At 47.0% G+C, this 22,906-nt stretch overlaps 2 protein-coding genes across 2 annotated transcripts in view; one reads left to right on the top strand and one right to left on the bottom strand.

The window, feature by feature from the left end:
* Positions 1-1,507: 1,507 nt before the first annotated feature.
* On the bottom strand, positions 1,508-3,757 carry LOC130835544 (collagen alpha-1(I) chain-like). The gene is made up of 2 exons (XM_057707182.1): positions 3,632-3,757; positions 1,508-2,788 (listed from the first exon to the last, which is right to left on the bottom strand). Exons 1-2 carry the CDS (start codon positions 3,755-3,757, stop codon positions 1,508-1,510), a joined length of 1,407 nt encoding a protein of 468 aa, XP_057563165.1.
* The window catches only part of FARP1 (FERM, ARH/RhoGEF and pleckstrin domain protein 1), a 297,915-nt gene continuing 276,934 nt past the window's right edge, over positions 1,926-22,906 (top strand). Inside the window, exon 1 of the mRNA XM_057707383.1 lies at positions 1,926-2,276. The gene's annotated coding sequence lies outside the window, so the exon portion shown is untranslated. The remainder of the gene's footprint in view (positions 2,277-22,906) is intronic.

Raw genomic sequence — 22,906 nt, 5'->3', positions numbered from 1 at the left:
CACGCATTGGAATCACCTCCAGAACTTTAAAAATACTGATGTCTGGGTTCCCACCCCAGAAATCCTGATATATTTGGCTGGGGTGAGGCCTGGGCATTGAGGTTTTTTTTTTTTTTAAATCTTAGGTGATTCTGTGATTCTGAAACCCAGTACTCTAATTTGGTAGTTCTCAAAGTGTGGGCCCAGCGCCACCTGGGAACCTGTTACAAGGCACATTCTCGAGCCCACTCCAGACTCCTTTTCCTGGAGTTTCTGATTCAGTAGGTCTTTGAATTAGCCCTCCAGGTGATTCTGATGCCCACAGAGATAGGTGAACCCAACAAGGTAGGTCTGGAGTGGGGCCCAAGAATTTGCACTTCTTGAAGTTTCCAGGTGCTGCTGCCCCTGCAGGTCCGAGAACTACACTTAGAGAATCGCTGAAACCTGGCATCTGTGGTTTGTCCAGAGTCACGTCTCCAACTCACTATTTCTTCTCTCTGATCACAAACTTCCCATCTGCAGTTCTTTTCAGCTTTGAGGCCTACATCACTCTCTTTACTTCCACCTTCACCAAATACATAGGCGTTAAAAGAATACAGTTCAGTACCTCAGACTCAAAATATGTCTCTTTGCTCCAGAAACTACTCACAGTAGCTACGCACAGGTGCCCCCGTCCTTCTCAGGCACCCTGTTCTCGTGTGGACCCACTCGTCTACAGGGGCCCCTGCCCTGCTCCTCTTTGAGTTCAGTTGTGGCCTCTCCCAAGAAACCTGCCTCCAGGCTGGAGGTCGAAAACTTCTCCAAGGCTCAAAATGACCAGGGTTCTGGAGCCAGCGGCCGGCGGCCGTGGTGCCCAGTAGGCTCTGGGTCTAGCAGAGGGTGGCTTTCGTTTCTAACCTGCTGCCGCGCGTCCTATTCCCTCCACGTGTAGACGGTCCATCCAAAGCGAGGGGAAGAAAGGGCAAGGCCAGGGGCTGAGGAAGAGGGGCTGGAGGTGGTAAAGAGGCAGCTCCCAGCTGGAGGGTGGGAACAATGACCCCCACCCCCCCTAGGGTCCCTGCCTGCTGGGTGCTGAATCTTCCTGCCTCCTCCGTCCAGTTCCGGAAGCTCAGAAGGCGATCGAGAATCTGCAAACCAGCTAACCTATTCCGCTCCTTTCCCCCGCGGGGCACTGCTCCTGTCCCCGGAGGGGGCGGGTGGGGATTGTCGGGGGATGCGCGGGGGTGGGGGACGCTGGGCCGCGGCGGGGGAGGGGAGGTGACAACTGCCCCTCCGGGATCAAGTCCCTCGTAGCCCAGGGTGGTGCCGGAAGCCCGCTCCCGTGGCCCCGAGGAAGGGGTGGTGCTCGCGGGTCCCTGCGAAGCGCCGCCGCCCGCGCGACAACACAGTTAAAGTCCTAGGTGAGCACACGGGCGGGGCTCCCCCCTGCACGACCTCAACAACGACTTGCAGAGTGCGCGCCACCGATCCTCCTCCGGCTGCTCTTGGTTTTGCCCGTGCGCTCGTCTCCAGCTCCCTTCCCTCGCTCTCAACCACAACGGCAGGACCGGCGCGTCCCCGGTGGCGCAGCGCACTCCCCGGCGCTTCCTGCGCTCGGCCCCGCGGTGCAGAGCGCAGAGCCGGGCTCCGGCCTTAGGACCAAGTAAGGCGCGGATCGGAGGTGGGCTCGCCGGGCCGGGGAGGAGCGCTCCGGGCCGGCGGCCCCCCGGCGCACCTGCCCCCGGGGCGGAGCGGGGCGGGGCGCGCCGGCGCGCAGGTCGCGGGCGCGGACGCTGGAGGGGGCTGTGGCTCTCCCACTGGCCCCGCGGCTCGGGCTGCGCGGCGCCCGGGCTCCCCCCGCGCAGGGGCCGGCGCAGGCCCGGGGAGGGGCTCGCCTTCCTTCACTTCCCGCTCGCCGGCCTGGAGGCGGCGGGGCCGGCGCGGGCGAAGGGCTGCGGGCGCTCGGCTGGCGCGCGGGGCGGGGACGCGGCCGCCGCCCGCTTAGCGCCGCTCCTCCCCGCGCGGGTGGCGCGCGGCCCGGCGTCGAGGCGGCCATGGCGACCCTGAGCCCGCTCCCCACCCACCCCGCCTGCTCCGCCCTCCCCTCCGCCCCGCGCCACCTTTGATGGCTCGGACCTCGGCCGGCCACTGCCAGCCCCGCTCGCGCGTCCGCGCCGCCGCCGCCGCCCGCGGGTATTAATAGCCCAGCGTCCCCGCCGCACGCGCAGCCGGAGCCGCCGCGCCCTCGGCCGCCGGGGGCTCGGAGCTGCGGAGCCCGGAGGCCGGGAGTGGGAGCCGGAGCCGCCAGCGCCGTGGAGGTAGGAGGCGCGCGGCGAACAATGACCGCGGCGGGCGGGCGGGCAGCAACTTGTGCGAGTCGGGCGCCCGGAGCCGACCGACCCCGGCGCGGGTGGAGGTAGCTGCGTGGCCGCGGGTGGGATCGGGCTTTCCCTGCTAAGGCGGGAGAGTCGCCCTCCGGGCCCGGGGCAGCCCGGCAACAATAGCCGGAGCTCGGGGGCCTCCGGGCTCCGCGCCACCCCTTGCACCCTCCTCTCACCTCCGCGGACTCGGGCTGCGGGCTCCGCGCGCGTCCCCTCTCGTCTCCCCCGCCCCACGGCGCCCTTCCCCCGCTTCCTCCTATCCCACCCGGCGTGGTGACAGCGCCGGACGCGGCTTCCGGACCTCCGGCTGCAATCTCGGCCCCTGAAGCCGACCGCGGGCCGGGGAGGTGGCTGTTGGCGCGGGTGCCACCGCGCTGCCGGGTGCCCGCGGCTCGTCCACGCGCGGCGCGAGGACTCCGGTGGGTGACAAAGAGGAACACGCCCTCTGCCTAAGTTAGATTTTGTCCCTCTCTACCGCCAGCCTTTATGGAGAGCAAAGTTTTTTTTTTTTTTTTAATTTCTTTCTTTCATTTTTTTTTTTAAGCAAAGGACACAGATTTTTGTGGTGAGCATTTCAAAACAACAACTTCTGATTGTGGTTTGACGATTTAAGTTCCGGAAACTTTAGCTGTGTGATCCGGCCAGACCTTTGAGAGTGTGTGCGTCTGTGTGTGTGTGTTTTATTTGAGGGGAAAAAATGAGTTCCCCATAATCAGTCTGGATGTCGTTTATGGCAGTTGGAGCCAGCCGGAGTCTGTGCAGGGTTCCCCAGAAACGAGGGAGGTGAGGCGCACAAAGAAAGGAGCACCCTGGTATCAGATCAGCCCCTTGAGAGACTGCCTTCATCTGGAACAGTTCAGCCGGCTCGGCCTGTCTCTGATCCTTCTGGAGTACCATGGTGGCCTCTGGCTGTTTCATTTCATTATTGTTGTTCATGTCTGTCTTGTTAGTTTCCCAGGTTCGACTTGCACAGCCCCGCCCTCTCCTGTTTCACGGTTCCCCCTGAGCCACGGCTTTTGAGGACCCCATCTCCCCCCCACCCCAGCAGGCAGTGTCTCCAGCTGAGCCAAACCCCAGCCTAGCAGTGGGTTAGGTTCACTGTGCTTTGCATGTGGTGACTTGGCCAAGCCTATTTCAGAACGTCGTCCAGCATTGTCTTGCTTTTCTTATTCAGTCGGAACAGGACAGAAAGGAGAAAGAAAGGCCTTTTTGGTCCTGAGAGCTTTGGGACGTGTGCCTTAAAAAATTGTCTTCATTGTTGGGATCGGGCAGGCCCTTCTGAAGTCTCCTACCTTTGGCTGTCTTCCCACATTCCACAGCCTCCTGACTGGGGGTTTACCTTCAGCCTTTCGGGAGGGCTGGTGTTCTGGGTAAGACAGTTTCTGAGGAGGCTCTTCCTGTAGGCTCAGCGTCCACATAGCTCACTTTATATTCCTGCAGCATCGTTCTGCAGCAAGGCACCAATATTGGAGTTTCTCCAAGCACAACGAAACGTTTGTGTTTTTAGAATGTCTGGCTAATAGATCTGCTTCTGGGTAAAATAAAGAGACACATTATTGGCCAGTGGCTGGCTTACTGGGCGAAGTGTTGGTGGAAATAGTGAGCTGCTAGCCTAGTGCTTCCCAGAATCTCTTCCTTCTTTTATGTGGATGAGAAACTCGAAATACTTGGTGATGATGTAGCTGTGCTCTCTGTAGGGTTACAGCTTGGGTAGCATGCCATGCCCCGGCACTGCACCCCGCCCCCCCGCCATGTGTTGGGGTGTGGTTTTTCATTTAAGGAGTTCTTCCCCTGTGGGAATCCTGATGCTAGGTTTATAATGTCCCTTTTCACATAGTCTTTTCCTGGAATTTTATACAGGGATTGAATTCCTGTGGTCATAATAGAATCTTAATGCTACTTTGCGGCCAAATTTACCAAAAGGAGATTTAAAAGTCTATCCTAGGGACTTCCTAGGTGGCACAGTGGTGAAGAATCCTCCTGCCAATGCAGGGGACGTGGGTTCGAGCCCTGCCCTGGGAAGATTCCACATGCCACGGAGCAACTAAGCCTGTGCGCCACAACTATTGAGCCTGTGCTCTAGAGCCTGTGAGCCACAACTACTGAGCCCAAGTGCCACAACTATTGAAGCCCACGCGCCTAGGGCCTGTGCTCCACAACAAGAGAAGCCACTACAATGATGAGCCTGCACACCACAATGAAGAGTAGCCCCAGCTCGCAGCAAATAGAGAAAGCCCGTGTGCAGCAACGAAGACCCAACGCAGCCAATAAATAAATAAATTAATTAATTAAAAAAAGAAAAATCTATCCTAGATAATATTTTTCTGGTGTATTGCATTTATGTCATAATTATCTTGACTACGAGGAACCTGGGTGAATATTTTTGTATTGCTTTTCACTTAACTGTACAAGGAAATGGTTTTTAAGAAGATAAGAATTGCATATAATATTGAAAGGGTTAGTTTTTTTTTTTTTTAAGTGGAATTCATCCTCTAATATTCATTGAGCTCGAACATTCATGGTAGAGTTGAATTCATTTGGAAAATGATATATATTTATAAGGATGGTTAGACATCAGAAAAGAAAACCTTTTTCCATCCTTGAGGAGGTTAGAGAACTCTGGAGAAGAGACAGGAGCCCAGTTTTTGCATACTGAACACTCTTTAGGAAAGATGGCCTTCTCAGAGGATGACGGAAGTTGTATGGATTTGTAGGTACTTAGCTAGTGCTTTGACAGCATGGTGAGCGCAGCATTTTAAACAAAGCTTTTGTAACTGGCCTTGCTTATTGCGGAGAACTGCCGAGTGAAATGCATTTTCCCCTTGAATTGAAGATGCTACAGACAAGAGAGGGGTGCATACAATCCCCAAATACAGTCACTCAAGTCCTTTCTACTTTGGGTGCACAGGTGTTCCAGGTGTTGCTTATCATTGCCTGGGAGAGGAGAGGGTGGGCTTTGAAAGGTTCCTGCGGCTGCGCCTCTCCTATTATTTGGTGCTTTTGATTGAAAGGAGGGCTCTCCAAGTCTGACTATTGAATGGGAAGTGGTGGATCAGCTTTTTTTTCCCCTCTTACTTTTTAATGGTTAGAGTTTCTGCTGTGGCCTCCCTTCATCATAAGCCCCACACCCTCTGTTTCCGCCAGGTTACTGTCTTAACCACTTGCACATGGCCAGGAAGATCAGAGCTCAATGGTTTCCATTCAGATTACTTGAAATACTGATTTTGCCAGTCCTTTTATGCCAAATGCGCCTTTGTTTTTAATCAAGAAGCCCCCAGAAACTGTTTATTTTAAAGTAGAGAAACTGGCTTTTTATAGGCTGCTTGTGTCCTGGTTTAAGTCAGTTAAAAGTTCTTTGCCAAGTGGATACTTTGAGCAAAAGTGGACAATTGATACATATTAAAAGTGGTCTCTAAGCCTTTGATACTTGTGAAATAAACCAGGAACCATCAGGTACAATGTGCCTAAAAGTGAGGCATGCTCAGTGCTGCCTATGAATTCAGAAAGGCAGTTTTCTTATTTAACGTGGAATGGAAATTAGAGACAGATGGCAAGATTGGCAATTAAATTAATATGGGAATTCATCATTTACACTGAATTAATTTCATGTGTAAAATGGTCATATTTGTGCATACATTTTCACACAAAAGGTCCACAGGTCAAACTGGATTACCTTTTTATTTATTTATTATTTATTGGCTGTGTTGGGTCTTCATTGCTGCACATGGGCTTTCTCTAGTTGCGGAGAGCAGGGGCTACTCTTCGTTGCGGTACACAGGCTCCTCCTTGCCGTGGCTTCTCTTGTTGTAGAGCATGGGCTCTAGGTGCACAGGCTTCAGTAGTTGTGGCACACGAGCTCAATAGTTGTGGCTCATGGGCTCTAGAGTACAGGCTTAATAGTTGTGGCACATGGGCTTAGTTGCTCTGTGTCACGTGGGATCTTCCTGGAGCAGGGATTGAACCTGTGTCCCCTGCATTGGCAGGCGGATTCTTAACCACTGGGCCACCTAGGAAGTCCCCCAAACTACATTACCTTTAACTCTCTATTATGTTATATTCCTCACCAAAAACTCACTTTATGTGTAGACTTTGGGCTTTTCATAAAGGTATCTTATAAGAGAAGACATAAATCCAGTATTATGATGACTTTCATTTTTTGTTCTCATCATATTAATTCAGGCTCTAGTATGGTGCCTGGCACATAGCAAACCCTTGCTAAATACTTGTTGCATATTTAGAAAGACCTGAATACTCATTTTCATGTCCTTTCAAGTTAGTCTTTAAGGTTTTTAAGGGAAATTTGATATTAACCCTGACAAGTTGTTCTGGGAATTTGAAAATTTGGTATTTGATTTCATTTCTATTTTGTTCTATCTAATTTAACAATGTAAGCTAACCTTTAAAGTTGGGTATTGGAAAAATATAGAGGCTCACTTAAAAATAATCAGACAGTAAAAGCATAAAGAAGATAGCAAAACCTACCTGAAAAATTAGCTTCTAGGATAACTTTCCTTCTTCCTGAGAGATATTTTTTTAGACGTTCCATAAGTGAGTATTTCTTGGGGTAACCTCAGTTTTTGTGTGCTTTTAAATTTATTCCAGAATTTACCTGGAAATTTGTTCTGGAAATTACCTGGGCATGCAGTTCTGGACTGTTGCTCTTGTATGAATCAGCTCTCTTCTGGTTCCCTTGTTGTTGCTGCAGTGTCCACTGTCAGGCTGATCATTATTTGTAAATAGTCTGTCTTTTCTCTCTGGCTGCTTTTAAAATCCTTTGGAGTTCTGCAGTTTCACTATGTCTAGGTGTAATTTCTCCTTTTACTACTCTCTCTTTTCCTCCATCTGCTTCTTTTCCCTCCTCCCTCCCCTTCCCTCCATCCTGTTATCAGTGTGTTCCTTTCTGTTGCCCTGTAGTATTTCAATGTCTGGATGTGCTAGAATTTCTTGATCTGCTCACCCTTGGCCATTCTGGCTGTTTCCAGTTTGGGCTGTTATGAATAAGGCTGCAGTGAACATTTGTGAACAAGTCTTTGTGCGGAGATCTGTTTTTCTTTTTATTGCTGGGTCTCATAATAAGTGTATGTTTATAAGAAAGTGCCATCTGTTTTCCAAAGTGTTTGTACCATTTTACATTCCCGCCAATGAGATACGAGTGTTCCATTTACTGTAATTCTCATGAGCACTTGAAATTATCCATCTTTTTCATTTTAGCCATTCTGGTTGATGTGTAGTGGTATCTCCTTGTGGTGTAATTTTGTATTTCCCTGAAAGGGAAATGATAGGCTTTCCTGTGCTTTTTGGCCATTTGTCTATCTTCCTTTGTGACGTGTCCGTTAACACTTTGCTCTTTTTCATTGATTTTTGTCTGATTGTTTTATAGAGCTTTTGAGTATAATTGACATACAATAAACTGCACATATTTAATGTCATCTTATTTTACAATTATAGGAATTCTGTGTATATTGTGTATACAGGTTCATTGCTAGATCTATGTATTGCGAATATTTTCACCAGGCTATTTTATAACCTTTTCTTTTTTTAATGGTATCTTTTGAAGAGAAAAAGTTATTAGGAAAACATTGTACATGGTCTACTTACTGAACTTATTAAAGCTCAGGGAATTTTTTCAGCTTTGGGAAAATAATACATTTTTGTGTGTAAGGTAGAGACTAATATTGCTCTGTACAAGAGGTCAGACTCCATTTACTTCATGAGGATGGAGCAGTTCTGTTCTTTTCTAACTAAAACTAAGTTGAAAAGACATGAAAATGAAAAAACAAAAACAAACCCTGCTGATTTTGAAAATCTGAGGACACAAGGTGTTTATGATCAAAGAAATAGATTTGTGAAATTCAGAACTGAGTTTTTTGCCCTTTTAGCACACAGAAAGGTTGTGGAAAATATTTTTAAAATCAATACAAAAAATGGAGCCCTGGGTAAAAGCAAGATGTCATGTTCTAAAAAAAGGTCAGAATGGCTTGTGTAGGTGGCTGTAAAAGGAGTTTAGTTTCCCTGTTTGGGCATGAGTTATATCATGTTATTTATGTATTCGCCCCATTTTCTGAACCAGATAACAAGCATTGTCAGGTCAGAAAGTATGTTTTCCTGACTTTTGTTTCTCCTGCCCATAGAAGGTAAATGAATATTGCTTGACTTGAATTAAAATTTGTGTAATGACTGAAACAGAAACAGACTCACAGACAGAGAACAGACTTATGGTTGCCGAGGGGGAGGGGGAAGGATGGATTGGGAGTTTGGGATTAGCAGATGCAAACTATTATATATACAATGGATAAACAACAAGGTCCTACTGTAGAGCACAGGGAACTATATTCAATATCCTGTGATAAACCATAATGGAAAAGAAAAATAAATAAGTAAAATTTAAAAATTTGTATAATGAAAACCCCATGACATTTTTAGAATACGGAAGTTAGAAATTGGTATCAAAGGTAACAAAAGTTGGGAATATAGGTATTAAAATGAGACAGATCGGCCCTTCTATATGTTGTCCATCTTTGTGATGTTGGGCTCTTTCCCTAAAACCTCAAGGGACCTTCAGGAGTGCCTTTATCTTCAAGAGATATAATCTTTGACTAATAGCAGTGAACGTCATCAAATGATTAGTTGCCTCAAGTAATAAGAAGAAGGAAAGGGCTCCTGGTTCAGTGTCTCAGCTCACAGTATCGCCCAGGACCCAGGTTCTTCCTGTCCTCCCACCATGCCATCCCAGCTTGTTGCTTTTTGTGCTTGGGCTTGTAGCCTAGAGGTTAATTACACTGCAGCCTGATTAACTGTTAATGGCTAAGGGCTGCTGCAGCTCCATGTTTCTTACTCTCACACATGTGGTGTCATCAGGCAATGATGGCTCAGCCTTTTTCACGCTCCTTTTGTCCTTATGCAAAGTACTTCTCAGAAGCCTCCAACATTTGGTGGTCTTTGAAGAAGGATCTGAGGAATGTTTCTGTGCTCTTAAAGAGAGACCCAAGGGCTGGACTGAATGTGATGCCTGGAACCACAGCAGCCATGTTGTGATTAGCCTTGGGATGAAGGCAAGAGGATGATGGGCTGAAAGATGGAAGCAGAATTTTTGTGGGCATCACTTAGTCACTGATCTTCCTGAACCTGGAGTTGAGTATACCAAATAATAGCAAATTTTGTACACCAAATAATGCAAACCTGGACTTTGTGTATTAAACAACGTTTACCCACTTTTTTCTTTTTTCTTTTTTAAATAAATATATTTATTTATTTATTGGCTGCATTGGGTCTTTGTTGCTGCAGGCGGGCTTTCTCTAGTTGCAGCAAGTGGGGGCTACTCTTAGTTGCTGTCACAGGCTTCTTATTGCGGTAGCTTCTCTTATTGTAGAGCACAGGCTCTAGGCACGCGGGCTTCAGTAGTTGTGGCACAAGGGCTCAGTAGTTGTGACTCGCAGGTTCTAGAGTGCAGGCTCAATAGTTGTGGCACACGGGCTTAGGTGTTTCTTGCCGTGTGGGATAGAACCTGTGTCCCCTGGATTGGCAAGTAGATTCTTAACCACTGCAACACCTGTGAAGTCCCTACCCACTTTCTAATTCTGTTATTGCCATCCAAAGCATCTTGACTGGTACATTGATTGGAAGACTTTATCTTTCTTTTTAAGAAATATTTTGTCTTTTTTTTTTTTAAAAAAATGAAGTATAGTTGACTTACAACATTATATGAGTTTTAGGTGTACAAAACATAGTGATTCGCTATTTTTCTAGATTATGCACCATAGAAAGGTTAGTACAATATTATTGCCTATATTCCCAGTGCTATACATTACATCCCTGTGGCTTATTTGTTTTATAACAGGTCATTTGTATCTCTTAATCTCCTTTGTCCATTTTGCCCATCACCCCACCTGCCTCCCCTTTGGCAACCACTAGGTCTCTGCATCTGTGAGTCTGTTTGTGTTTTGTTATATTTATTCACTTGTTTTGCTTTTTAGATTCCACATATAAGTGAAAACATACAGTATTTATCTTTCTCTGTCTGATTTATTTCACTTTGCGTAATTCCCTCTACGTCCATCCATGTTATTACAAATGGCCAGATTTCATTTTTTATGGCTGAGTAATATCCCACTCTGTATATATACTACAATTTCTTTATCTATTCATCTGTCAGTGGACATTTAGGTTGTTTCCATGTCTTGGCTATTGTGAGTAAAGCTGCAGTGAACATAAGGGTGTGTGTATCTTTTTGAATTAGTGTTTTTGTTTTCTTTAAATACCCAGGAGTAGACATGCTGAATCATGTGATAGTTCTGTTTTTAAGTTTTTGAGGAGCCTCCATACTGTTTTCCATAGTGTCTGCACCAATTTACATTCCCACCAACAGTGCTGGAGGGTTCGTTTTCTCCACATCCTCACCAACACTTGTTATTTCTTGTCTTTTTGATGGTAGCGGTTCTGACAGGTTGGAAGACTTGATCTTTCATCTGCCATTTAACATTCTCTATGAGAAAAAGAATTTCTTACTGTTAATTATGTGGAAAGTGGCTTAGTGATCACATCAAGTCACTGTGAGAGATGAGCTATTTTTAAGGACTTTAGGTATTTGATAACATGTGCAGATCTTGTCACTAAGGCTGCATGAATTTCACCTTTTCTTTTTAAGATAGCCTTGCAGGACATCTGCTTAGAATTGACCATTTGGGGTTTGGATTACAAGACATACTTGACAGGAATATTTCATTTCTTTAAGAAAAAAATGATGACAGTGCCTGCCGTTTCCATCAATCTAGAATGGCATTTATCTGCATGGTTAATATTGCTTGGAAGATCTGTGAGGCCATTATTAATCAGAGATTAATATCTTCCTTTATAATCTTGCTGGATCTTTGACATGAAATCTTACTGGGGGCCAATGTTATTAGTAGAGTGAGCTGCTTGGAAATGTCAGGATTGGGGTAAACTTGAGATTTACCACATTGAAAAATTAAACACAGATATTTGTGACCCTGTAAAGAAAAGTTGAATGATTTTATAATAACCTTAATCCAAGCAAATGAACTGGACGGAAAATATCCAGGTGAACAACTTGCAGAATATAGAGCCACAATATTCCTATCTATTTTCATGTAATTGATATGACTTTTTAAAAGAAATCTGATCATTCCCCCACCCCTTACTGTCAAGATGGCCAAGTTACCATTGGTGCCCCCAAAACAGGGCACAGTTCCCTGCTCTCAGAGGGTAGCATCCAGGCCAGATTGGAGGAGTATCTAAATGATTATAATTAAAGGTGGACTATGATAAGAGCTTTGAAGAAGGTACTGTTATCGTGGAGGTGTTCAGGATAGTAAGACATTGGATTCTGGTTGGAAGTGGCGTTTGAGTTGAGTTTTCAATAAAGGAGTGGGTTTTGTTTCTTAGCTTATTTATTTTAGAGTTCCCTTTTAGAGTCTGTTTATTGTAACAGGATTAGGAAACTATTCACATATAAAACAAAACAAAGTACAGCATTGATAAAAATCCCTTGCAATCCTGCTGGCCAAAATTTATGAAAGTTAACATTTATTTCTGTTTGACTTTTGGCATATTTGATGTAGTCCCAGTATGTCTCTCTATACATACAGACATACACTTTTTTAAAAATTGGGAGAATGATACATATACTTTTAAGAGCCACTTTTAAAAGCCCTTAACATTGTCTAAATGTTCTCCATACTGAGTTTTCTTTGGAATGAAAGTGTTCAGTGGCTTTGTAATATTCCCCTTGGTTCTCCATAATGAATCTAACGTTGCCCTTTACCGGTCTTTTTTTTTTGCTTGCAGTATTTGGCTGCAGTGACCATCTGTACGTAAATCTATGGAAGGAGGGTCTCTTGTTGCAAGAGACAGACACCCACCTTGAGTCATAGGAAGCAGAGTGGGGGAATTTCATAGCTTTCAATACCAACCCTAGAAAGCGCAGAGGTGCGTGGTCTCCGGAATGGAGACCCGGGTCCAGAGACTTCAGCCGCCTGTGGGGTGGTCCTCACGGTGTCCTGCTGCTTTGCTAGGTGTTGGCTTCATTGTCCTGATTCTTTCCGCTGGCACTTTGGGACAGTTTGCTGGCGATGGTGGGGCTGTCCTGCACATCGCAGGAAGCACAGCATCCATGGCCCCGCCTTAAAAGTCAGCCGGTCCTGCAGTCACGCTGGCAGTGAATCACACCTTCCTTCGCACACGTTCTGTTCCCCGGGGCGAAGCACCCGTGCCGCTCCTGCTGTGGTCAAGAAGCACCTCGGTGAAGTTCGAACGTCCATCCCCACCCATCCAGGGAAGGACTTCCGGTTAGCTCAGATGAGGGACCCGGCTTGTGGTGGGGGCATGTGTGTGTGGGGTGTACAGGGATGGGGTGGGGGAAGGAACACTAGCCTTTCCAGGTCGATAGGATTGACAGGCAAAAATAAGGGGGAAAACACTTTCTGGGGGAGGGACCAGCAGGGAAGGAAGGGCAGAGATAGGAGGGAAAGGCCTTGGTCCGCTACCTCCCAGGGCTGTGCTGAAGCTCACGGGTCCCCATCACATAAAGGCTGATGTCTGAGCACCGAGAACAGTGGCTGTAACCTAACGTTCCCTTGTGAGGAGTATCAGTGATTTGTCCCTGGTTAGACATTATCCCCAAGCAACCTTCCTCTCGCTTATGCTCAGACACACCTTCTGGAGTGGGAGGAGAGGGGTAGAAATTGATCGAGCTTGCTTGGTGTGAGTTTACGGCAAAACCGCCCCTGCAGGAGCCCACCAGGTAGGCTGGGATGGGAGGTGTGCCTCCGTGTTATTTTCTTTTCACTCGTGACGACTCTTTCCGTGCCCCCTTTCTCTGTTGTCGGTCTGAAGCACTTAGTAAGCGAGGGTGTTAGTTCCTGGCGGCCCTTAATCCGTCCCCAGCAAACAAGGCTGTTTCAGGACAACCCTAAGTGGAGAGGGAAGATACCCATTTGTGACACAGCCAAGCCGTGCCCGTTTTTCAAATTCCCAGTCAAAGCAACGTCTGTGTCTCAGCTGTATTGGCTCACCTTTTGAGTTTATCCACAGCAGCGTCAGAGAGTCCCCAGGGAGCACTGGGGAAGGCGACAGATGCACAACTGGTTTCATCTAAAGAGTGTCTCGCATCCTTAGTTACTCCCCGATGTGTGAATTTTGCATTTTTCCCCCAGAGTTAGTTTCTGGAGGTCAGGGGTCACGCCTCAGGCTTCTATTATATCTTCTAGGTACTTTAAAAAGAGCCTTTCTTTGATGGATTAATGAAAATGTTATCATAGGATCATAGGCAGTTGGAAAATCACAACTCGTTAGATTCTGAATAACTCTTCACAAGTTAGAAAGAATAAAACTGATCGCACTTTTAATAAAGCTCTGTCAAGCTCCTTTTATCCAGAGGGCACTATTCTTGAGATTCACATCAGTGAGCTCAAGAGGCCGAAAGAGCGTCGTCTTCAAGGGGACCATACGATTGAGACATCTTTGACACTGAAAGGCGCTAACTTCATGGGGTCCTGGAGTAGGATGGTTGTCCTTGTACTCAGAGAATGGCCCAAAGTGGGGGGCTGATTTTTCCCAGAGGCCATCAGACAGATGCCTGTTTTTTTACCGGAGGCCATCAGACAGATGGCTTTGGGACAGTCGGGGACAGATACAGCTAATCTCCTGTGACTTCAGGGAGTCACCACCGTTCACTCATCGGGCACGTATTTACGGAGAACCTGTGAGGTTGTATCTGTGTTCTCCTGCAAGATTGTTTGCTCCCAGGCAAGACTGTTTACAGGGACGTAAGTGGGAGATTTGTCCTCAGCTGTCAAGGAAAATAATGAATGGGATTGTTTGAGAGACGGTGGACTCCTGAAGTACACATCACAGATTCCAAGTAACTTGCTTGTAGAAAAATGATCAGCATTTTTTTTTAAGATTTGGAAATCAACAGGGCTGTAGGCCCTGAAGGTGATTTAACAGATACATTTCTTCTTAAGGGAAAAAGGAATTGAAATTGCTTTGGAAGGAAACCATATATGCAGTAAATGTAAAAAAAAAATATACACAGTAAAAGTGACTTTGTCCTCCCTGTGTACTGTTTTTTTTTTTAAATAAATTTATTTATTTATATATTATTGGCTGCATTGGGTCTTCATTGCTGTGAGGGCTTTCTCAAGTTGTGGCGAGTGGGGGCTACTCTTCCTTGCAGTACACGGGCTTCTTATTGCGGTGCTTCTCTTGTTGCGGAGCACGCATGGGCTAGGCGCATGGGCTTCAGTAGTTGTGGCACGCAGGCCCAGTAGTTGTGGCTTACGGGCTCCAGAGCGCAGGTTCACTAGTGGCACACGGGCTTAGTTGGCCCTGCGACATATGGGATCTTCCTGGACCAGGGATCGAACCTGTGTCCCCTGCATTGGCAGGCAGATTCTTAACCACTGCACCGGTAGGGAAGTCCCCCTGTGTACTGTTCTGTGAGTTTGACCACGTGTCCTGTTTTGTGTGACCAATACCACAATCAGGATATGGAACATTTCGAGCAGCTTAAAAAATTCCCATGTGTTGTTCCTTTGTGTCACCCTCCCCTCTCTCCCTCCCCAGTCTCTGTTAACTGCTGATCTTTGCTCTGTCACTGTTTATTCTTTTCCAGAATGTCACATAAGTGGAATCACAGAGTACGTAACCTTTTGAGACTGGCTTCTTTCACTCACGCAGTGTCTTTGAGAGTCTTCTCGGTTGTGAAGATCATCGTTTCCCTTCTGTTGCTGAGTAATTTCCACTATGTAAATGCACCACTGTTTATGTAGCCATTCGCTTGTTGAAGGACATTGGGGTTGCTTCCAGTTTGGGGCAGTTGTGAATACAATGGCTTTAAATGTACAGCTGCTAGAAACTTTCAGGTGCAGGTTTTGACATGGGCGTGATTTCTCACCGTCAGATGCCCAGAAGTGGGGTCCACACCTGTACTTGATGTTGTCAATAACTTTCATTGTAGCCATTTTAATAGGTGTGTAGTGGTGTGTCAGCATGGCTGTTTATTTTTTTTCAAACACATGCTGAGAAAACACCTGTATAAGGGGCTTATCCAAAGATATGACTAAATCGTTTCCTGTACTACCTAGCAGAGGCTTCATGAACTCTGTCAGCTGCCCGTTTTTTGAAGGGTTAGATCAAAAAGAGCACTGTGTGTATATAGCGTGAGCCCCAGCATGTAACAATGTCAGCAAGATATGGATGTAAATAACATGTCCTGTAGATACTTATCTCAGAGACCTGATTGGTGTATAGGTTTGATTTTAATAAGCAGCTTGTTAATTGTCTATATGAACATACAGTGATACCGATTAAAAGATAAAATGACAGAAGCAACTGAAAGGCAGTGTAGACATGGAGGAAAGAACACAGGCTTCAGGGCATATTATTATCTATTGCTGTGTGACAAATTACTCCCAAGCTGAGTGACTTATGTCAGTAGTAAATATTGTCTTTCACAGCTTCTTCGGGGCAGGACTCTGGGAGTGTCTTAGACGGGCAGTTCTGGCTTGGGTATTTGCAGTAAAGATGTCGACTGGAGTGGTGGGATCTGTTTCCAAGGAAGCCCACAGGCTCCCCGGGCATGCTGCTTGAGTGTCCTCACCGCACGGAGGCTAGATTCTCCCAGAGTGAGTAATTTATGAGGAGACCAAGGTAGAAACTGCCGTGACTTTTATGACCTCGACTGGGAAGTCCTACTTTGTCACTTCCACAAACTCTTGGTCACAGAGGCCAGCCAGCATTGAGTGGGAGGTGACTACACAAACGTGTGGATGCCAGGCGGCAGGGGTCACTGGGAGCTGTCTTGGAAGCTGGCTCCCATGGGACTTGAGGGACTGCGTTCATATCCCCGCCGGCCGCTCAAAAGCCGTGGTCTAGAGCAAGTCATTTCATTTCTGAGTCCTACTGTCCTCTCATTTTAAAAATGGGGGTACTAATACCTACTGAATAATAACTATTGAGATACAGATCATGGATTCTAAATAAATGGCTTGTTAGAGTCTTGCCGGTCTTGGGGCGGGCGAGCGGCAGGCCGGGCTGCACCACCGCACGTGCCCGCCAGACCGTGCCCACGGCCGGGGCTCCTCCAGGATTGCAAAAGAGGTAAAGAAGAAAAGATGAACCTTTAAGCCAATATGAATCTCAGAGACTCGCAGCATAGCCATACACCGCAGCCTGTGAAGCGAACAGTCTGGACCCAGTCGGACTTTCAGAACCTCGCGCAGCCGGTGGCGGGGGTGGGCGGGGGGGTACCGTTTGTTGCCACTCGGGCGCTGGGCCATCCCCGCCCCTCTCCCCGCCCGTCAGTATTCACTGGGCTGGCCGCGTGCAGGAGTGCGATCAGGGCGCGCCGGCTGGGTGGCTGGGCCCCAGCCGCCCTCCCTGCGGCCATCCTGAGCGGGGGGTGGGGGTGGGGGGGGTGGGGTGAAGCCTGGGCAGCCGGGAGGGCGGGGCTCAGGGCAGAGAGGGCCGCATCCACCCCGTCCCCTCGGCTTGGGGGGCGAAAGCAGAGGCCCCAGGCCTCAGAACAGACCAGGGGTCCCGGGCCTGCCCTGCCCTGCAGGGACCAAGGCCCTCACTCTTCCTCAGAGCCAGGCTGGGCGTCACTGGCCCTGCGACCCCAAGCCAGAAAGGGGGAGCGGAGCGGCGCCTGGCCAGAGCCTCAGCCTGACATTCCAGATCGGGGGTGGGTGTGCGCTGTGGGAACTGAGGCTGCCCGGGACCCCCGCCCGGGACCCCCGGCTTGTCCGCCCGCGTCAGTTTTCTGCCGGGAGCCTCCCCCCCACCTCACCTTGCTATTTATTGCTGTAATTTATTGACCTCAAATATGCTGCATAACAGACCTCACGCGGGGCAGGGAGGATCCCCAGGGCTCCCCCCCCCCCCACTTGGCGGGGCCCCGTGGGGCCAGGTGCTGAGGGGAGCCTCTCTGCCCCCCACCCATCACTTGCTTTCCCCCTCCCCCATCGGGGGACCCCAGGTTGGGCACTGGCCCATTCACAAATACCTCGAGGGGGCGGGGGAGGGATGGGGTTTAGCTGTTTTCTTTAACGGGAACTGGAAGAGGGGTCATGTCCTGCTACGCGCCCTTCCCAGGAAGGGGGGGCCCGCGATCGCACTCCTGTACCGGCCACCGCCGCCGTCCGTCATCACACTGAGTTCACGTCCCTCGAGAGTCTGGATAAATTCAGGTCAGGGCTGCAGGTACGCAGCCCTCAGTGTCATAGTAAAGCAGTTCACCAATCTCTCCATTCGGAAGCGTGCAGTCTTAATGTACAGTGATGAGAAGCTGTTATTTTATGATCTTTTCATTAAAAGCTTGATTGAAAACTCCAAAAAAAAAAAAATGAGGGTAATAATACCTACTGAATAATAACTATTGAGATACAGATCATGGATTCTAAATAAATGGCTTGTTAGAGTCTTGCCGGTCAGCATTTGTTAAGATGTGGAATTAGGGATTTCTTTTGGAAATTGAAGATAATATCTAAAAAGGGACTGCCTGGCAATTTATAAAAGGCTCGTGACATGGTAGGTATTATTTGTATTATTAAACCATGAAGCTTTGAATCTTAACTGTGCGGAACAACCTATCAACAAAGATAAACACATTAAGTAATGACATTCTTTTTAGCAGAGGTATTGGTCACAACTCTATTCACTTTTAGATTCTATGTATTTTCTTTTAATATATTTTTTCTCTCTATATATATATTTCCCCCCTTTCCTGAAAGGGGAAGTCTAGTTATTGTCAATTAGCAAAGACCAAATTCCTCATCTAATCTGGTTCTCAAGTCTTTATTTTTAATAATGCCCCCCAAATAAGAAATATGATATTTGCAGTCGGCTGTATCATGCCAGAGGGACCCAGGGAGACATTATGGATGAGTTTGGAGATGTCTGGAGAGCAGGTATGAAGCATCAGCTCACTGTACCGCCACCTCTTTATAGAGTTCTTAGAAAACGCTTACTTGTAAAAGTCATTTTAAAATACATAAATCAGCTCCCTTTGACTTTATCGGAACAGTCCAGAAAGCATTCCTTTTTGAAGTGATTGTGATGTGGGATAATGTAACTCTGTTTTGTTGTAATTGAGAAGAAGCATGGCTGAAAGAAATCTAGCCTCTTGGCCCCATTTTCCTTCCCTGCCTCCTCTATTTCACTCCTCCTCCTGATCCGCTCGTTACCCCACCCCCACGCTCCCATATGTGTCATTCCTAATACAAACCACTGGACCCCTCCTCTCTCACATCCTCCCATGTGTACACCTGCTGCTTCCTCTGCTTGGGATGTGAGAGCTTTCCACCCAGTCCTTCTCAGCTGCAATACCTACCCAGTCCCGGCCCATCTCCTTCCAGAAGCCTTTCCAAAGGCTAAGTTTAACCTTCCCCCATGCCTGCCCACTCTGGTGCTAACTTGGACCCTCTGTGTTTATACCACTGTGTTTATTCTCTTCCCCACTCCTTTTATATATTTGAGCACCAACTTTTATTGCCCACTTCTCAGTCCCAGGCTGAATTCTAAGGCTTTACATGTATGAACTGATTTGATCATCCCAACTATCCTAATGTTTAATCCACATTTTATACAAGAGGAAACTGAGGCACAGAGAGGTTAAGTGACTTGCTGAAGGTCACACAGCTTATAATTGGAAAAAAGCTTAGGAAGTCTTTCCTTGTTTATTGAGAGCAAATTCTATTAAAATATTTTACACCCTCCACATTCCCGGTGCCCGGCAAAATACCCAGAACATAGTAGGTACCCAGTAAATATTTGTTGAAGCTTAACTCCCTTAAGAGGTAAACTTTGTCTCAGATAATTTCTTTCCATTTCTTTGTAAAATGTAGTCGCCCTTGACTTTCTACAGGATGATGAGGTTCTGAGCTTTCTTCTTATGTTCTTCATTCACCCTCTTGTGTCTGGGGGTCACCTACCTCTTTTGAGATTATACTCTTAGTTTGCTACTTAGAAAGATGAGCACATTTGTTTAAAATTCTATGGAAGATGCGTGTGTTTACATGCATTGAGGAAGGGGTGTTACCCATGGTGTTCTTTGGATAGGAATAATGTGAATGGGTTTTATTTTTTCCTTTGAACTTTTCTGTGTTTTGTAAATTTCCTATAATGAATTTTTATTGTTTTTATAATTAGCCAGTTATGTTATTTAACATGAGAAAAGTGAACTGTTTTTCAGAGATGGAAGAAAAGAAAAACCTTTTTAAGATTTTTTTCCTGCAAATTAAGCCAAGCCTGATCACATATGTAAACAGTCATCTGAGAGGTACTTTCCCTGCTGTGTTATTGAAACCATCTACTTGAAGATCACTTCCTTCTTCCTAGTGTTTCCAAGACACCTAACAGGAATATAGATGTTCATGACACTTGGGTGAGAGGTCCTCTAGGGTAGATGGTTATCAAAAGGTATTTCTTTATTTCTGGGTTGGAAGTTCAAGGTTGTCTGGGGTCTGTGGTTCAGATCAGTGGGATGCTTTTGCTTTTGAGATAGAATAATTCATAAACATGAACTCAGACTCTAGGTACTGTTTGAGAATAATAACTCCAAGGTCACGTAAATAAATCCCAGAGTCGGCGTTATCAGGTCTGGAGTTGGTGGTAAGGTTCAAGGTCTTTGGCAGGGGAACAGTGGCTTCTTCCGGGCTGGTAGGTAAATTAGCAAGGATGGCAGGGAATAAGAAATTGTCCTGGTGGTTTGATTGCTTTTATGTAAACAATGGCTGCGCTTTGCTGTAGGAAGGAGAATCTGGGAATCGCAGGGGTGGTTTGTCCACTCGCCGTGCCATGCTGTTTGGGTACCACTTGTCTATTCTGAGGAGCTAACCAGGGTGAGCATCGTCCTAGTTCTCCATTCCTACTTGCTCTCTCCCCCCCGGCATAATTCAGTGCTAGGAATGGCCCTCAGTTCTACCGGCTGAAAGCACAATAAGAAAAGTCTGTCCTCAGGGTAATGGTAGGGAAAACCCAATATCCCATCAAAACCCATCCCCTGAAAATTGCCTGAAAGTCTCCTGCATGGGTAGAAGGACAAACAGCACATAGGAAGCGTGTCCAGCTTCTCCTGGGAATCAGGATTCAGGCTGCCAGTTTTGTAGCAGGTACTGTGCTGGACAGTGTGCTTGTACTTTGCACATATGTTTATTTGGTCATTTATTCAGTGAGGAAGGTATCTCCTCCATTTTACAGAAGAGGAGGCTGAGACTGAGATTATTGGGTAACGTGCCCACGGTCACACAGCCAAACAGTGAAATCGGGCTTTCCTCAAGTCCACACTCTGCTTCGTGGCTCAGTTAGGCATCTTCTCCTAGCACAGCTGCACCCAAGCACATCCGACTGGGGTGACGTGAGACAGATCCCGCAGGGTCAGGAGCAGACCCTGTCTTTATTTAAAAGTGTGTTATTTTGTTGGTTGTGAATTTAAAAAAATTACTTTGATTTTCTGAAAAATTCATTTAAAAAAAGATTATCTTAGTTATTGTGTGTTTCGGCGCCCCTTAAATTTTGCGTCCGAAGCCAGTGCCTCACTTGCCTCACCCTGGCCCCACGCCGCAAGTGGTTCTGGAGTCAGAATGCGGACAGTGGGATCAGCCCACAGGGGAGTTCTTCATCCTTTTCGGCATCGTGGTACTATTTTATTTTCCCTCTTGAGGCATGGTGGGGAATGAGTCACGAGTCTTAAAGACGTGTCTTGGCCCCACCTTTGCAGGTGTTCCTCTGTCTCTGCTGGACACAGTGGTTGGTCCCAAAGGTTACTTACAGAAGTTCAGCTTTGAGAAACCGAAGCCTGTTGAAAGCCCGTTAGAGTCACGGAGGCTGGTGGTTGTCGCTTGGTGCTGATGTGTGGGGAGCTGGAGCGGGAAGGAGATGTGTTTTCAAATTGAAGATACCCAGTAAAGCAGCTGTGCCGTGAGGCATCCTCAACCGCCGATGCCAGCCTGGCAGGTGGATGCTGTAGATCTGATGGCAGGACCTGTGCGGCTCAGCCTGATGCAGGGGGTTGCCTGCCTGCCTGCCTGCCTGCCTCTCCCCTGTGTTGCTTGCAGAAAGGCTTAGATAGCGTTAAGTAGATCACACGGCTGGCCTAATGTATTTCACATGGGAATCAGCTGTGTTTCATGGAGTCTTTTTTTTTTTTAATAAAACATTTAAAAATAATCTTATGTCTTTTGTGTGTGTGCGCGTGTCCCTTTTTCATTGCAACAATAATAGGATCATCGTAGAAACTTCGAAAAGTGAAGAAAAGTAGTCTGGCAACATACACACATATATACACATTCACACACAAATTGTTCTCTTCTTATTGGCCTTACATAGTTTTCTTTCCTTTCCTTAATTAAAAAAAATAGACTTTATTTTTTAGAGCCGTTTTAGGTCCACAGCAAAATGGAGTGGAAAGCACAGAGTTCCTGTATACCCCCTGCTCGCCCCCTCCCCACCTCCCCCATTTCCAACATCTGGCATTTTCCTTAACTTTTAGATTTTTTTGTTTTACCATGTTTGAATTTTTTGAACTTTATAATATATTGTACATATGTTTTGTGAATTTCTCCCCCCTTAATGTTGCTTCAGTAGTCCTTAAATTAATGTGCTTAAGGTCAAAGGTCTGATGAGGTCACTTCCTGTTGACCTTTCCTCAGAGGAATGCAGCTGAGCTCACAGTGGGAAGAGGGGGGGCTCCCCAGATGACCTGCCCTTTGAATATTTATCATGTGCAGATTTCCCAGAATGTCCTTAGAAGGATGTAGGGACAATGAAGACTCACTGCTCCTGCCTTTCTTATCGCTGGATTTTTTTTTCCTCGTGGTGTTTGGGGGAGGGGGTTTGGGATCTATTTTCTATTAGAAGTGTGCAGCCTTCCTCACAAGTTAGAAAATAGAGCTGTAGCAGGAGTGTTTCCAGAACAGTCTCGACTGTTAAAGGAAACACCTAACTCTGACGGATGCTGCTGGCCGTGAATCCGGCGGTGGGGCTCGCCCGCTCGCCAACTTGGGGGTTGCAACGTGGTGTAGGATTTCCAAGGGTGGGGGTGGGTGAGAACTGGGAACACATCTGGCTTCTCAGTGGTGTGTGCTGGAGAAAAGCACCTTTCCCTTGTGTACCTGTAGACACTGGTTTATTTTGTTCACTTCTGTGCAACTACTGCCTGGCGCAGGCTGTGGCCATTTTCGGTGGCCATTAAATCTTGTTGAATGAGGGAAAATAAGACCCCCTTTGGGGCCTTCTTGGTAAAATGACCTTGAACTTCTCAAACCTGAGCCGACCTTCTCTCCAGCTGTTTGGCCCCCACGGTCTGTAAAAGCCTTGAATTCGTAGTCACACATTGATGGCAAGTCTAATTTATTCCCCACGCTACCCTTCAACAGTCTGCTTTAGAGGATCTGTCCTTTAGCTTCTGGGCTTGATTTCAGCCTGTCTCAGGCACTGGCCTGGTTAGGCTCTTGGGAAGTTAGAGATTCTTAAACAGTGTTCTGGGAATGGCTGAGATGCCTTGCAGATCAGGAGCTTGACGACAAATGCCCATTTAGAGGAAAAAAGAA

The sequence above is a fragment of the Hippopotamus amphibius genome, chromosome 14, assembly GCF_030028045.1.
Source record: "Hippopotamus amphibius kiboko isolate mHipAmp2 chromosome 14, mHipAmp2.hap2, whole genome shotgun sequence".
Lineage (NCBI taxonomy): Eukaryota > Metazoa > Chordata > Mammalia > Artiodactyla > Hippopotamidae > Hippopotamus > Hippopotamus amphibius.
This window is presented reverse-complemented; position numbering and strand designations above follow the sequence as displayed.